Source organism: Ranitomeya imitator, chromosome 4 (genome assembly GCF_032444005.1).
Source record: "Ranitomeya imitator isolate aRanImi1 chromosome 4, aRanImi1.pri, whole genome shotgun sequence".
NCBI classification, from domain to species: domain Eukaryota; kingdom Metazoa; phylum Chordata; class Amphibia; order Anura; family Dendrobatidae; genus Ranitomeya; species Ranitomeya imitator.
Genome location: NC_091285.1, coordinates 244223482 through 244237287, shown reverse-complemented (window position 1 = coordinate 244237287; position 13806 = coordinate 244223482). Strand labels below are relative to the sequence as shown.

Below are 13806 nucleotides of genomic sequence, written 5' to 3'. Positions count from 1 at the left end.
AAACAGATAAAGACCTTAACATTACCCTCCCGTAGGAACAATAATTCTTCTTGACATGTCAAAGAGACAGGACAAAGCAGCAACCAACACTTAATAATTTGAAAATACTCATTTTTTTAGCCTGAAGATTTTCAGCTAAAACTAATCGCCTGCCTTAGAACTGTATATGTGCCTTAAAGTGAATATTGTCTATTTAACCCAATGATTTTTTTTTTAGGTCTAACATTTCATACTGTTTCTAATCTACAGTGATTACCACTATTTTGGTATACTTCCCCAAATGCCAAATATAGTCTTCATTTCAATACATTGTCTAGCAGGAAAAAAACTTGCCTTTTTGCCTATAGCAACCAGTCACAGTGCAGTTTTAACTTTTTGAGAGCACTTTCGTAGAGATGGGCGAACCTGAACAGTGAAGTACCGAACACCTACTGTTCGGGCATGGACACCGAACACGGACTTCACCAGGTGTTTGTTGCGCTGTCATGTGCATGATAGCGCGGCAAGCATAGCTTCTGATCGGCAGTAAAATCATTACCGTCGGTCAGAGAGCCTCAGTTCCCATGCTCTCAACTGACAGCATGAATCCGCAGCTGTGATCGGAGGTATAAAGTTTACCTCTGGTCATTGGGGTTGGCTGATGGGACTACTGCTCCCATCAGCAGAAGCCTGCTGCCGCTAATAGCAGTGAGAGAGCAGGAGCGGCTGATGGGAATATTTATCATCCGGCACCAGCCCTGTAAATAAATAATTAAAAAAAAAAACTGCTGTGGGTTTCCCTGTATTTTTGATAACCAGCCAAGCAAAACTACAACCCTCAGCTGTCAGCGTTAGCAAGGCTGGTTATCAAGAAAAGAGAGGTCACCAGTCTGATTTTTTTTTTTTTATTATTACAGCACCAGATTTTTTATTTTAGCTCCGGAGTGGTATCACTGACATCTGTTCCCGGCGTGTTTGTAGAATATTTGCAATCTGCCGTCTTCTGCTGTTCTTGGCGCCACTCCAGTCAGCTTTTGCACTTTGCGACCTGCCAGATCGGTCCAGTGTTTGCTGGGCAGACTGGAAGTCACTTTTCAATGTAAGTCTATTAGAGTCAGAACGAGTGCCTCATAGACTTGCATTGAGCGCTGGTGACCTTTAGCAGTTACTTCTAATCAATCAGAAGCTGCCCCATCACAAGATGGCGGAACATTACCGGAGTGGCGCCGGGAACAGTAGATAACAGCAGATGGTAAGTATATTACTAAGGGCAGGAAACTGACATTAGTGATACCACTTCAACAGTGAAATAAAGTCCTCTTGCTTTATTGCAGTCATCATATTATATAGCACCGTGCACTTATGATTGCTCATTTTGCCCTTGCACCTAGCTAGCTCTTCTGTTTTTCATTAGGTCTATGACATCACATGATTAAAAACTGACTAGCTGAATCCATATAAGCTCTATGTAGAAATAGGTAGTCTCTTTTCCCTTCATGAGTCATGAGTCGCTGCAATTGTTCCTGACGGGGAAGGAGCAGAGGATCTGAGTCAGGAGGTGAAGAGGGGGAAGACTCATTCAGGGAAAAGAGATTTCTACTCAGAACAGAAGAATTAGCTGGGTAGAAAGGCAAAATGAGTCGTTGTAAGTACACGCAGTGCTATATAATATGATGACTGCAATATATTAAGAGGATGAAAACGTTGATGGTAGGAGGATGATTGCTTCTTTAAACATTTAGGTGAAAAACCAAAAGGTGGTCACAGGTGGACATTGACTTTGAATCTCATGTAAATAACATTTTTTCACTCCTTTTTCTTTCTACTTTGTACAGGATGACTTGTCGATACATCTGCATCATTCCTAATTTTCTTATACTGTATATAACTGCGTCATTTACCTCTCTTTTTGCCTAAAAGCAAATAAGTGTTACGTGTTCTTGTTTTACAAAGCTGAAAATTGACCTCAAAGTGCAAAAGTACAAGAACACGTTTCTAGTGACGCAGTTTCGTTGAGGTGGTAGATAGCACACATTGAATGAGTAAAAGACAAAGTTCTCAGATTGATGCCAACATCCAATAAACAACTAATTATTTTCTGAAAGAAACAACCGATTCTGCCAAGAAGAGATTGATAAGAAATACTATTTAGCCAGAAAATGATGTTAGGCATTGTTCCATGGAGCTATGTTTGTATTGCTCGTGTTGTGAATGATATGGGTCCAAAGATCTTAGTGATTAAGCAAAGAAAAAATGATGAGATTGTACTCAGCATGTACTATTAAGAAGACAGCAGAGGTATCGCCACCAATACAGCCTTGATGAGAAGTAATGCTGGATTATAAAAACGATTGCTAACTAGAGACAGGAGTTACGGTCCCTGTCAGGAGAAAGATATTACCTTTCTTGTACACTGCCAGTAAATTGCTCTGGGCAGGAAAGTTCAGAAGCATTGTGAAATCTTAGCCTCTCCAGAAAGAACATTAACAAACAGAAAATTACCTGTCTATCGGGATGTCTTGCTGTGAACCTCCTCGCTAAACTCATTACTCCTTTTAGTTTATCTAGTAAAATAAGTTAGTTTACGAACTTTCACTTTTTAAGTCCACGTCGTTGGCTTATACATGTTTTAATATATGTACAGGTGGCTACATCCATATTGGCATATAAGCAGTTAATAGGAGAGAAGGATGTTAACGTTCAGGCTACAAAGACTAAACTGCACCAGCACATCCCAACATTTGCTCCTATGGATCTTTTAGCAAGTTACAAGAAATACTTACATGGTAAGTACAATAGAGTTACAAGGTCTTCACGGGAAGAAAGCGTAACGAAAAATCGGGTCACTTCACCACTGGTCTTTTTGCTGTTTTTTTGTTTTGAAGCAGACTTCATGATTTGAGGAGTTTTGACTTTTCAAGGATGATTTGAAGGGTATCTACTCCGTTTCTGTTCCAAAAAACTCAGTGTGCACATACCCTTAGGCTATGTTCAGCTTTTTTGCTCTCTTGGCAGTAAAAACGCTGTATTTTGTGTCAATTTTGCAGCATTGTTGATGCATTTTTATGTGCTGTTTCTGTGATTCCGACAAAAACACCTAAAAAACGCATCAAAAACGTTTTTGTATCATTTTTTTAAAGCTTCACATAGCCCTCACTACACACTGTGAGGATCCTCCGGGAACAGCAGTCATGTGACCACAAGTATGCTATACGCAATCTCCTGGCCAGAATCCGACTAGACTGTTTCAATGCAAGTGTACAGTATTTACCGTAATTCAATTTACGGTAATTGCACTGCTTTTGTTGGTCGATACAATAGTTAAATGCTAAACTCATGTAGACAATACAGGCTGCAGCTTTTCTTGTACTTTTCAGATGTTTTGGTATGGTTGCAAGTTGAAGTTGTATTATGCCTATGGAAATTGTGCACTTTTCTCATCCTCAGTTTCTCATTCTGGGACAAACACTTAAAGTAGAGGAAACGTTTAGAACCACTACAAAAATTATGTAGCCTCATGTTTGTTGTATTTTTTAGAATTATCAGTGTTGCTGGTTGGATGCCTGTTAGTAAATGCCCACTGTAGTAAAAATGCTAAACTAATCGCCATGCTAACATAACAATCATCAACGCACAAGTGACAGCCATTAATACCTGGGGAGGCTGATTGCTTCTGTACTTTTTCTTGTGATTGTTGTAATTCACAGATTGTTGCTCCACAGATAATCGACCCAACAGTGCTGTCAAAGAAGAACTTGCTTCTGAACGTCCTCTAGAAGGAAATAAAAGACTTGAAGATAGTCTTCCAATAGATATGTTGTCTTGGGTTCATGTCATCAGATATCATAATCACCTAATGAGACTTAAAAATCTGCTCACAATGACAGGTAAATGACCTTATGCTATTAATTTATTTGTAGATACTAAATCCTGATCAGACTGAGCCAAGTCTGTGCCATATGTCCATGTGTGGTCCACTCTTATAAAAGGTTTGCATCCTCTGTGATGAAACTAATGAAACATAATGGTTAACATCTGAGAGCTGGTACTTCTTTGGTGACCTCATGCTACTGTCCTGGTGTAAAACAGGACTTGGCTTACTACCCCCTATGAAAACGGTCTGTAAGCCATGACCTGTTTACCATGTGAGGTGACATCTCAGAGCGAAGGAGGGGGTGTTCTCGGAGAGCTTTGTAGCTACTACATTGCCTCCTTCTTGTCACGTGTCATGTAAGATCTTGAGCAAGAACTGGATTTACATCGTAAAAATCAGTTACTACAGTCAGGGACAGTTTTAGACAAAGTGTGGCCCCAAATGTTGACATGCTGTATTGCATCATCACATAAGCCTTTGTTTTGCATTTACATGCGCTCAGTTCAGGCCGTTAAACAAACAAGATCAACAATGTTGAAGTCCTTCGGTGCTTGTTTCCCGGCCTCTTTACACCGGCTGAGGAAGAATGACGGGCACAGAATGATCACTAATAGATCCATCTGTCCTGATACAGTATCATGTAATTTGCAGCACATCGGCAGTTTGCATCGGGCGATGTGCTGCTGAGAACAATGATTTTTGTTCCACCTCAACAATCCAATCACCCGATGAATGAGCAGCATTTTGCTCATTTGTTGAATGATTGATGATATGTTTACACCTTTGAGATCACGTTTGCGCTTCCGGGATTTATAAATGTGGATGGTACATAAACTCTGTATGTGACACACATATGTACACAGAGCACATAGAAATATTGATAGTTAGATAAATAGACCTACGCACACTGTAGAATACTTACCAGTCTGTATCCTCTTCTTGAGGTCTTGTAGACTGCCACAGGGTAGAAGACTTGTGGTGACATCAAGGTCACATAAAGTGAAGCAGGATGAAGTGAATGCAGTAGCACTGGGGTAATGTCCTGACGCTGAACAGCAGCTGTAAGGACACAGTATAGATTATAAACCCATGAAAGTGAGGATGGATGGCCAGATCCCAGAACAAGAGAAGATGCAGAGCGCAGGTCAATAGTACACGCCTGACTGCTTCTACCTCTGCTATCGCTGATGGAACTATAAATAACTGCAAGAGCATTGCAGAACAGAAGTAAAGATGCACTTACACTATCTCTGCCTCTTCTGCTGTGTGAAGCACTGCCTAGTTTATTTGTATTGTAAGCTCCATCGCGGAGGCAGAAGTCTGGCATGTACTATGACCATGTTTTCCTCTCTGGTCGCTGACTCCCAGTAGTGAAACCACATGTAACCCTGAAGACTCCTTAGAGCATAGACTAGAAGGGACAAGCAGGGGGCCCCTCTGTGTCTGAGGGCCCTAGGCAGCTGCCTAGTCTGCCTGACCATAATGCCGGCCCTGACTACAGTAAGTGCTTCACTTTGTTAATTAAGGTCATCATTTTTTGGTGTCTGGAAACTTGCTTGATGGCTCAAAACAGGCAGGTCCAGATATGGAAATCGCTCATACAGTATAGAGGGTAATCCCTCACTTCTTGAGCAATATCTAATTGTAAAACATGCATTTACTAAAAACTCTGAAATGTGTCTTACTAAGATCATTAATGTCTTTTCTGGATGACATTCCTCTTCGATGTGCCAACCTATCTCAAGTTGCTTCCTGCAGGACTTGAATAGCACTTTGCTACTGTGATTTTTCCTACTGTAGTCAGCTGAAAATGTGTGTGGCAAGCACACTCTAGCGCAGAAATCTCCAACCTATGGCCCGGGAGCAACATGTGGCTCATGGCCCATGATGTGTGGCTCTCGGCTGCCTGCCAGCTTGGTATGTTAGCACCTGTTCTAGGAAACAGCTAAATGGTGGCTTCAGTGAGTATCCCCACACTGAGGAGCAGATCTGGATGTGCATATACTGGGCTTGGGGTGGAGAGAATATACAAGTCTGGTAAGTATGGTGGGCTGAAGACTGGAAGATACTGCCAGTCAGAGAAGTTCCTTGGGAAAGCTTTGGCTATCATTATACCAGTAATGGGGTCTCTGGGTGTCACTAATGTGGGTGACTTGAGAAAGAGCTAGATGTCACAACTTGAGGGATCTAGATGTGGTTTATGACTTTGTCTAAGATGTGAATATGGCTCTCAAGCTACTGTAGGAAAGGTGTAGTGTGACACTCAACATAGCCTACACTTGTGACTCCAGAAACATTTATACTTAAGAGTTACAGATAGAATAACTAATGTTAAATTACAATAGGTCATGCTTTAATATGTGTAAATATCTTTTTGCAGATTTTGATGAAGGGAAAATGTCTGCCACTGATGCACTGTACACATCTGTCTTTGATAATGGGATTACACTGCGCTATGTGGAGATGCACCTGTTTCTCAAGAAGTATCTTGATTCTTATTCCCCATGCTGTGTGAATGACTTTCCTGCAGAACTACTGTGGGGGCTAGAACAGAAAACAGGCTTTTATACTTCATCTAAGGTATTTTATGCTATCTGTACCTGACTATTCTTATGTAGGTAAAATAAGCGTTTCATATATGAATCAAACATTTATGTTGCGTTCGAAAGGTAGAAACAAGTTGTATTCATTTAAAAGAATTCTTAAAATATTCATCAGTAATTTGTTATGTGAAAATTAGTGATGAGCAAATAGCATTGTTGCTCGGGTGGCCTCCGAGTATTTGTTAGTGCTCGGAGATTTCTTTTCCATAGCCTCAGTTGCATGATATACAGCTGCTAGACAGTCTGAATACATGTGGGGATTCCCTAACAAACAGGCATTCCTCACATGTATTCAGCCTGTCTAGCAGCCGTAAATCATGCAGCTGCACCAGCAAAAACTAAATGTCCGAGCACTAACAAATACTCGGAGGTCACCCGAGCAATAATGCTATTCGCTCATCACTAGTGAAAATGTGTATTCTTAAATGGGTTGTCCGGTCTAAAATGAAAAATCTGCAGTTACTCTGTGTGACTGCAGACTTTTAGGGTATGTGCACACGATGCGGATTTTGCTGCGGATCCGCAGTGATCCGCAGCGGTTTTCCACTGCGGATTTATCAAATCTGCTGAAATCTGCTGCGAAAAAATCCGCAGTAGACCAGAATACGTGTGCACATAGCCTTAAGTGTGGCCTCTCTCAGTACACCTGTATAGAACGAGACTACACGCACCAGACGGTTTCTGCAGTATGGATATCACACATATCACCGCCACTCCTGGCTTAGAAACTGCTGAATCCTCACAGTGCACACTGGGGGGGTTTCTAGTCTGCAGTCACTCTATGTGACTGCAAACTTTTCTTTTCAGATCACACAACTTCTTTAACCCCTTCAAGTCGCGGCCCTTTTTCATTTTTGCGTTTTCGTTTTTCACTCCTCTCCTTCCCTGAGCCATAACTTTTTTATTTTTTCGTCAATTTGGTCATGTGAGGGCTTATTTTTTGCGGGACAAGTTGTACTTTTGAACGACACCATTGGTTTTACTATGTCTTTTCCTAGAAAACGGGAAACAAATTCCAAGTGCGGTGAAATTGCAAAAAAAGTGCAATCCCACACTTGTTTTTTGTTTGGCTTTTTTGCTAGGTTCACTAAATGCTAAAACTAACCTGCCATTATGATTCTCTAGGTCATTACGAGTTCATAGACACCTAACATGACTAGGTTATTTTTTATCTAAGTGGTGAAAAAAAATTCCAAACTTTGCTAAAAAAAAAAAAAAGTGCCATTTTCCGATACCCGTAGCGTCTCCATTTTTCGTGATCTGGGGTCGGGTGAGGGCTTATTTTGTGTGCCGAGATGACGTTTAATGATACCATTTTTGCGCAGATACGTTCTTTTGATCGCCCGTTATTGCATTTTAATGCAATGTCGCGGCGACCAAAAAAACGTAATTCTGGCGTTTCGGATTTTTTTCTCGCTACGCCGTTTAGCGATCAGGTTAATGCTTTTTTTTAATTGATAGATCGGGCGATTCTGAACACGGCGATACCAAATACGTGTAGGTTTTTTTTTTTTTTTATTGTTTTATTTAGGATGGGGCGAAAGGGGGGTGATTTAAACTTTTATATTTTTTATATTTTTTTCATATTTTTAAAAACATTTTTTTTTTACTTGTGCCATGCTTCAATAGCCTCCATGGGAGGCTAGAAGCTGGCATAGCCTGATCGGCTCTGCTACATAGCATCAGATCATCAGATCGCTGCTATGTAGCAGAAATGCAGGTGTGCTGTGTGCGCCGACCACAGGGGGGTGCTCACAGCAGACCTGCATCAGTAACCATAGAGGTCTCAAGGACCTCTATGGTTACCTTCCTGATGCATCACCGACCCCCGATCATGTGACGGGGGTCGGCGATGACGTCATATCCGGCCGCCCGGCCGGATGCGGTAGTTAAATGCCGCTGTCTGTGTTTGACAGCGGCATTTAACAGGTTAATAGCGGCGGGTGAATAGCGATTTCACCCGCCGCTATTGCGCGCACATGTCAGCTGTACAAAACAGCTGACATGTCGCGACTTTGATGTGGGCTCACCGCCGGACTCCGGGGATTCACGGCATGCGCAGTAGATGTACGGCGCATGTCGTGAAGGGGTTAAGGTGTTATCCAGTTCCTAAATATGAATGGCCTGTTTTATAAAATCAATAGCACATATGAATATAATAAACTTTGTAATATATCTTATCAGAGAGATCTGCTTCTTTCTCCTCCTGGATGGATTATTTAGGCTACTTTCACACTTCCGTCAGTACGGGGCCGTCGCAAACCGTCGGCCCGACGTACCGACGGACATTGTGCAAAATAGTGCACAATGTGGGCAGCGGATGCAGTTTTCAGACGCATCCACTGCCCATTATGAGTTCCGGGGAGGAGGGGGCGGAGTTTCGGCCGCACAAAAAAAGTTACATTGAACTTTTTTTGTGACGACGGTCCGCCAATTACCGAGGCATCCAGTGCACGTGTGTCCATACATTGCAATGCGTCGGTAATACAAGTCTATGTGCAAAAAATGCATCCTGCGGGCAACTTTGCAGGATGCGTTTTTTGCACAGAACGACGCATTGCAACGTCTTTATAAAGACGGAAGTGTGAAAGAGGCCCAATTCTCAAAGTTCTCCATTCACAGGTAAAATCTGACTTGATTACCAGTAAATGCAGATTTTTATGTTACTGAGATAGATAATCAGCCACAACTGTCATCTCCTATCTCAGTAATGTAAAAATCTGTCTTTACTGAATACAAATTTTATTTGCATATTGAGACTTTTGAAAATGAGTGATCGCTCGAGAAGGACAAAGAAGGTTTTTCTGGTAAAAAATAAGACTAAGTTTCTTATTTTCACCTACACTATTAATTTACAGGGGGAACAAATAAAAGATGTTTACTCTTTAATATAGACTATCAACAAGGGCATAGATATTGCATGCGCAACTGCACAACCGTTCAAAGGAGGATGGCCCAGTGATTTTGATAGGCACCGATGCTTTGCCTGGTTGTTGTAGGTTTATATTAGTTACATCAGACACTACTATGTTCATTATCTACCTGTGTAGACATATCTGAATTAATCTCCCTGTTTAGACAGCATCCCTCTAAATATCTGAATGTGTTCACTAGATGCTTATGCATTTACTAGATGGTGGCCCGATTCTAACGCATCGGGTATTCTAGAATATGCATGTCCACGTAGTATATTGCCCTGCCACGTAGTATATTGCCCAGCCACGTAGTATATTGCCCAGCCACGTAGTATATTGCCCAGTGACGTAGTATATTGCCCAGCTACGTAGTATATTGCCCAGTGATGTAGTATATTACATAGCGACGAAGTATACAGCACAGAGCCACGTAGTATATTGCCCAGCCACGTAGTATATTGCCCAGTCATGTAGTATATTGCCCAGTGACGTAGTATATTGCCCAGTGACGTAGTATATTGCCCAGCCACGTAGTATATTGCCCATCTACGTAGTATATTGCCCAGTGACATAGTATATTGCACAGCGACGTAGTATACAGCACAGAGCCACGTAGTATATTGCCGAGCCACGTAGTATATTGCCCAGCCACGTAGTATATTGCCCAGCCACGTAGTATATTACCCAGCCACGTAGTATATTGCCCAGCCACGTAGTATATTACCCAGCTACGTAGTATATTGCCCAGTCACGTAGTATATTGCCCAGCCACGTAGTATATTGCCCAGCCACGTAGTATATTGCACAGCGACGTAGTATATTGCCCAGTGATGTAGTATACAGCACAGATCCACGTAGTATATTGCCCAGCCACGTAGTATATTGCCCAGTGACGTAGTATACAGCAAAGAACCACGTAGTATATTGCCCAGTCACGTAGTATATTGCCCAGCCATGTAGTATATTGCCGAGTGATGTAGTATATTGCCCAGTGACGTAGTATACAGCACAGAGCCACGTAGTATATTGCCCAGCCACGTAGTATATTGCCCAGTCACGTAGTATATTGCCCAGCCACGTAGTATATTGCACAGTGACGTAGTATATTGCCCAGTGACGTAGTATATTGCACAGTGACGTAGTATATTGCACAGTGACGTAGTATATTGCCCATCTACATAGTGTATTGCCCAGTCACGTAGTATATTGTCCAGCCACGTAGTATATTGCACAGCGACGTAGTATATTGCCCAGTGACGTAGTATATTGCACAGTGACGTAGTATATTGCCCATCTACATAGTATATTGCCCAGTCACATAGTATATTGCCCAGCTACGTAGTATAGGCAGCATCAATAGTAAAAAGTTGGGGAAGCACAGGGTTAATAGCGGCGGTAACGGAGTGCATTACCCGTGGCATAACACGGTCCGTTACCGCCGGCATTAACCCTGTGTTAGCGGTGGCTGGAGGGGAGTATGCGGACACCGGGCAGTGACTGCGGGGGGTAAGGAGCGGCCATTTTCTTCCGGACTGTGCTCGTTGCTGATTGGTCGTGGCTGTTTTGCCGCGACCAATCAGCAACTTGGATTTCCTTGACAGACAGAGGCCGCGACCAATGAATATCCGTGACAGATAGACAGAAGGACAGAAAGACGGAAGTGACCCTTAGACAATTATATAGTAGACTAGATGGCAGCCCGATTCTAAAGAATCGGGAGTCTAGAATCCATATATACTTTATTTATTCAAATGTAAGAATAATACAATTAATAAATAATAGTAAGAAAGAACAAAAAATGGCTGCACTCACCAGCTCTTGACAATTCTTGTTATTTAAGGTACAGTTACACAGGATCCAACATGCTTATGAGGGGAGGGATGAAAGACATCAGACTTAGCACGCTGTTTGCGCTTACGTGCGGCATCGGCGGCTTTTCGCTCTGCATCATTACCATACTTTATATCAGACCTGATCTTACGTGCGCCATCATAAGCTTTGGACTCTGTGTCATTAGTATACTTAACAGTGTCCATGCGCTTGCATCTATCCTCTGTACTCTTGTTAGCACGCTGTTTGCGCTTACGTGTGGCAGCGGCGTCTTTTTTCTCTGCATTATTAGTATACTTTCTATCAGACCTAATCTTACGTGCGCCATCAGCAGCTTTGGGCTCTGTGTCATTAGTATCCTTACTATTAGAGCTCATGTTGGCTAAGCTAAACAGCTTTAAGCGTGGTGGTGGCAAACAACAGGTTAATAAGAGGCAGTGTCAGGTAGTAGGAAAATAGCCAGTTAATAATAGGCAATAGTTCTTTGCAGGAATGCAGATATTAATAAATAGGCAGTTTATATTGCAGAGAAATTGCTGGGCAATAATGGACAATGTCCTTATGTGGCAAATAATAGAGCAATATACCCAATGTGGCAAAGAAGAGGTTAATAAACGGCAGTCTCTCAGTATAACAGTCAGTGAATAATAGGCAGTATATGGAGAAAACACCAAACAAAAGTTCAAAATTGGTGTGAAAATGTCACTGAACCACTTCACAACTAAATATATATAGTTTTGGTAAATGGTATTATCATTTTTTTGACGAAATTCGGCAGGAGCTTGAAGAGCAACGTCACTGGGCCCGCCTCCACGCAGTAGAAACTTGCTGTGAGGTAAAAATTCAAAAATCACACCAAAATGGCGGGCGGAGTGTGTCACAGTACGGCACGTTTCTGATTGGTCGCTCGCAGCAGGCGGCAACCAATCAGACACTGGACACTGTTGACGTCACTTATCTCCGGACATTATCTCCGGACATTAGCTCCGGACATTAGCTCCGGACAGGAAGTTGGCACAAATTGCAGGAAGTAGTATTCTAGGCAATTATATATTAGATATTTAATATCCTTATATAGAAATTATCTCCCTGTGTAGACAAGGTCCCTATCAGCATCTGAATGTGCTTAATAGTTACTTTAAATATTTAATTTATTTTTCTTGTAGCAGATCTTACCTGCTAAGGAAGAAACTGTATCACTGAGCCATAGTATGCACTACTATGTGTATGTGTCCAAGAATTTCCTCTACCTAAAGATCTAAGTGATCGATTACTTCTTTACAGGCATTGTGTACTGGTACATGGATACGCCTCTCTCTACATGTATGTGATACTTGTGGTCACATGCAAACTACATTCATCTGGCTACTCTCCATTCACTACTGTTATGAGAAGTCCAACAAAACCAAAGAAAATACATTGCTTTTACAGCATGCATGTTTTCAAGTCATACTCCGGCTCAGTTTTCTGTCTTTTTTATTATGATAAGTCAACTGTCACAATCCATTTTTGGACGTGTGACAGCTCTGGTTCAACTATGATTTAAATGTAGCATTTTTCTTTTCAGGCCAGCAAGGGTTAATGTCAGTTTCCCTTGCTGGCAGTGTACTGCAATTGCAGAGTTGCTAGGTCTGATGTAGGGGTGACCACTCCCACCATCCTTTAAATAGTCCCCTGATGCATCAGCTGACTGATGGTGATAGAGCGATCTATGCTGACCAATCCCTGTAGTAAGGAGCTCTCTGGCTGCAGTGGTGAATCTGCTAGTTTCGTGGAGTTGGTCCTAGTGCCTTTCTTCTGCTGTGCAGTGCTTTGCAGCAGAGAAAGTTATTAAGCTAAGTTTGGTGTTTTTATCTTGTCTATCTCGTGTTTGTCACTGTCCCCTGTGTTGTACCATCTGCAGTAGTGAGGCTAGCGCCCTTGCTGGCCAGATGACAGCGAGAGACGAGGTTCCTTACGGTGGCGGGGGAAGGACCCGCTAAGGGCGTTAGGGGAGTGCAGGGACAGGCTCAGGTTGGAGATCAGGAGGTGTCCATCCCTCATTCCCTATCAGTAGGGTCTTCCTCTCCCCATTTCCATCCCGTTGAGTGTGTGTTGTGCTGTCCGACCCCCTGTTGGGTCATTACATTCCACTACATCAATTGAGTCTAGTTGGTAAATTGCATACATGCACAATGCACGTTGTAACAATTCAGCAGTCACATAGTGACTGAAGACATTTTTCCAAAGTTAGGACAACCCCTTTAAGCCTTGTCCTTCGGGATCATATATGCAGGATGTTGCAGTGTTAATTTACTCCGTATAGCCCCGTGTTGGATATAAGGAAATGTATAAGCCAGATGTAAGATTCTTAACCCAGCACCATTCCCCAAGATCTTAGCCACCGAATATTGCAAATACGATGCAAATTCTTCATTTGTGCTTTTCAGGTTCTAGACATTTTTGATCATACACCTGAATTTTCTAGTTCACCTGCAAACTAAAAACTAAACAGCATCTGTTTGGAAACCTACGATGCTTCCTGAAATCAGGCTTTTCTGACGGAAATAGATATTTACACAAACATGGTATCCTGGGTTATACAATGGAAAAAAGACATATGTGA

At 42.1% G+C, this 13806-nt stretch overlaps 1 protein-coding gene across 6 annotated transcripts in view; it reads left to right on the top strand.

The window, feature by feature from the left end:
- Positions 1-13806, top strand: part of CFAP54 (cilia and flagella associated protein 54) — a 752512-nt gene that overhangs the window by 714329 nt on the left and 24377 nt on the right. For all 6 annotated transcript variants that reach the window (XM_069764454.1, XM_069764457.1, XM_069764455.1 and 3 more), the window contains 3 exons: positions 2624-2765; positions 3702-3866; positions 6234-6433. In XM_069764454.1, the coding sequence (XP_069620555.1) occupies positions 2624-2765; positions 3702-3866; positions 6234-6433 (507 nt within the window). The remainder of the gene's footprint in view (positions 1-2623; positions 2766-3701; positions 3867-6233; positions 6434-13806) is intronic.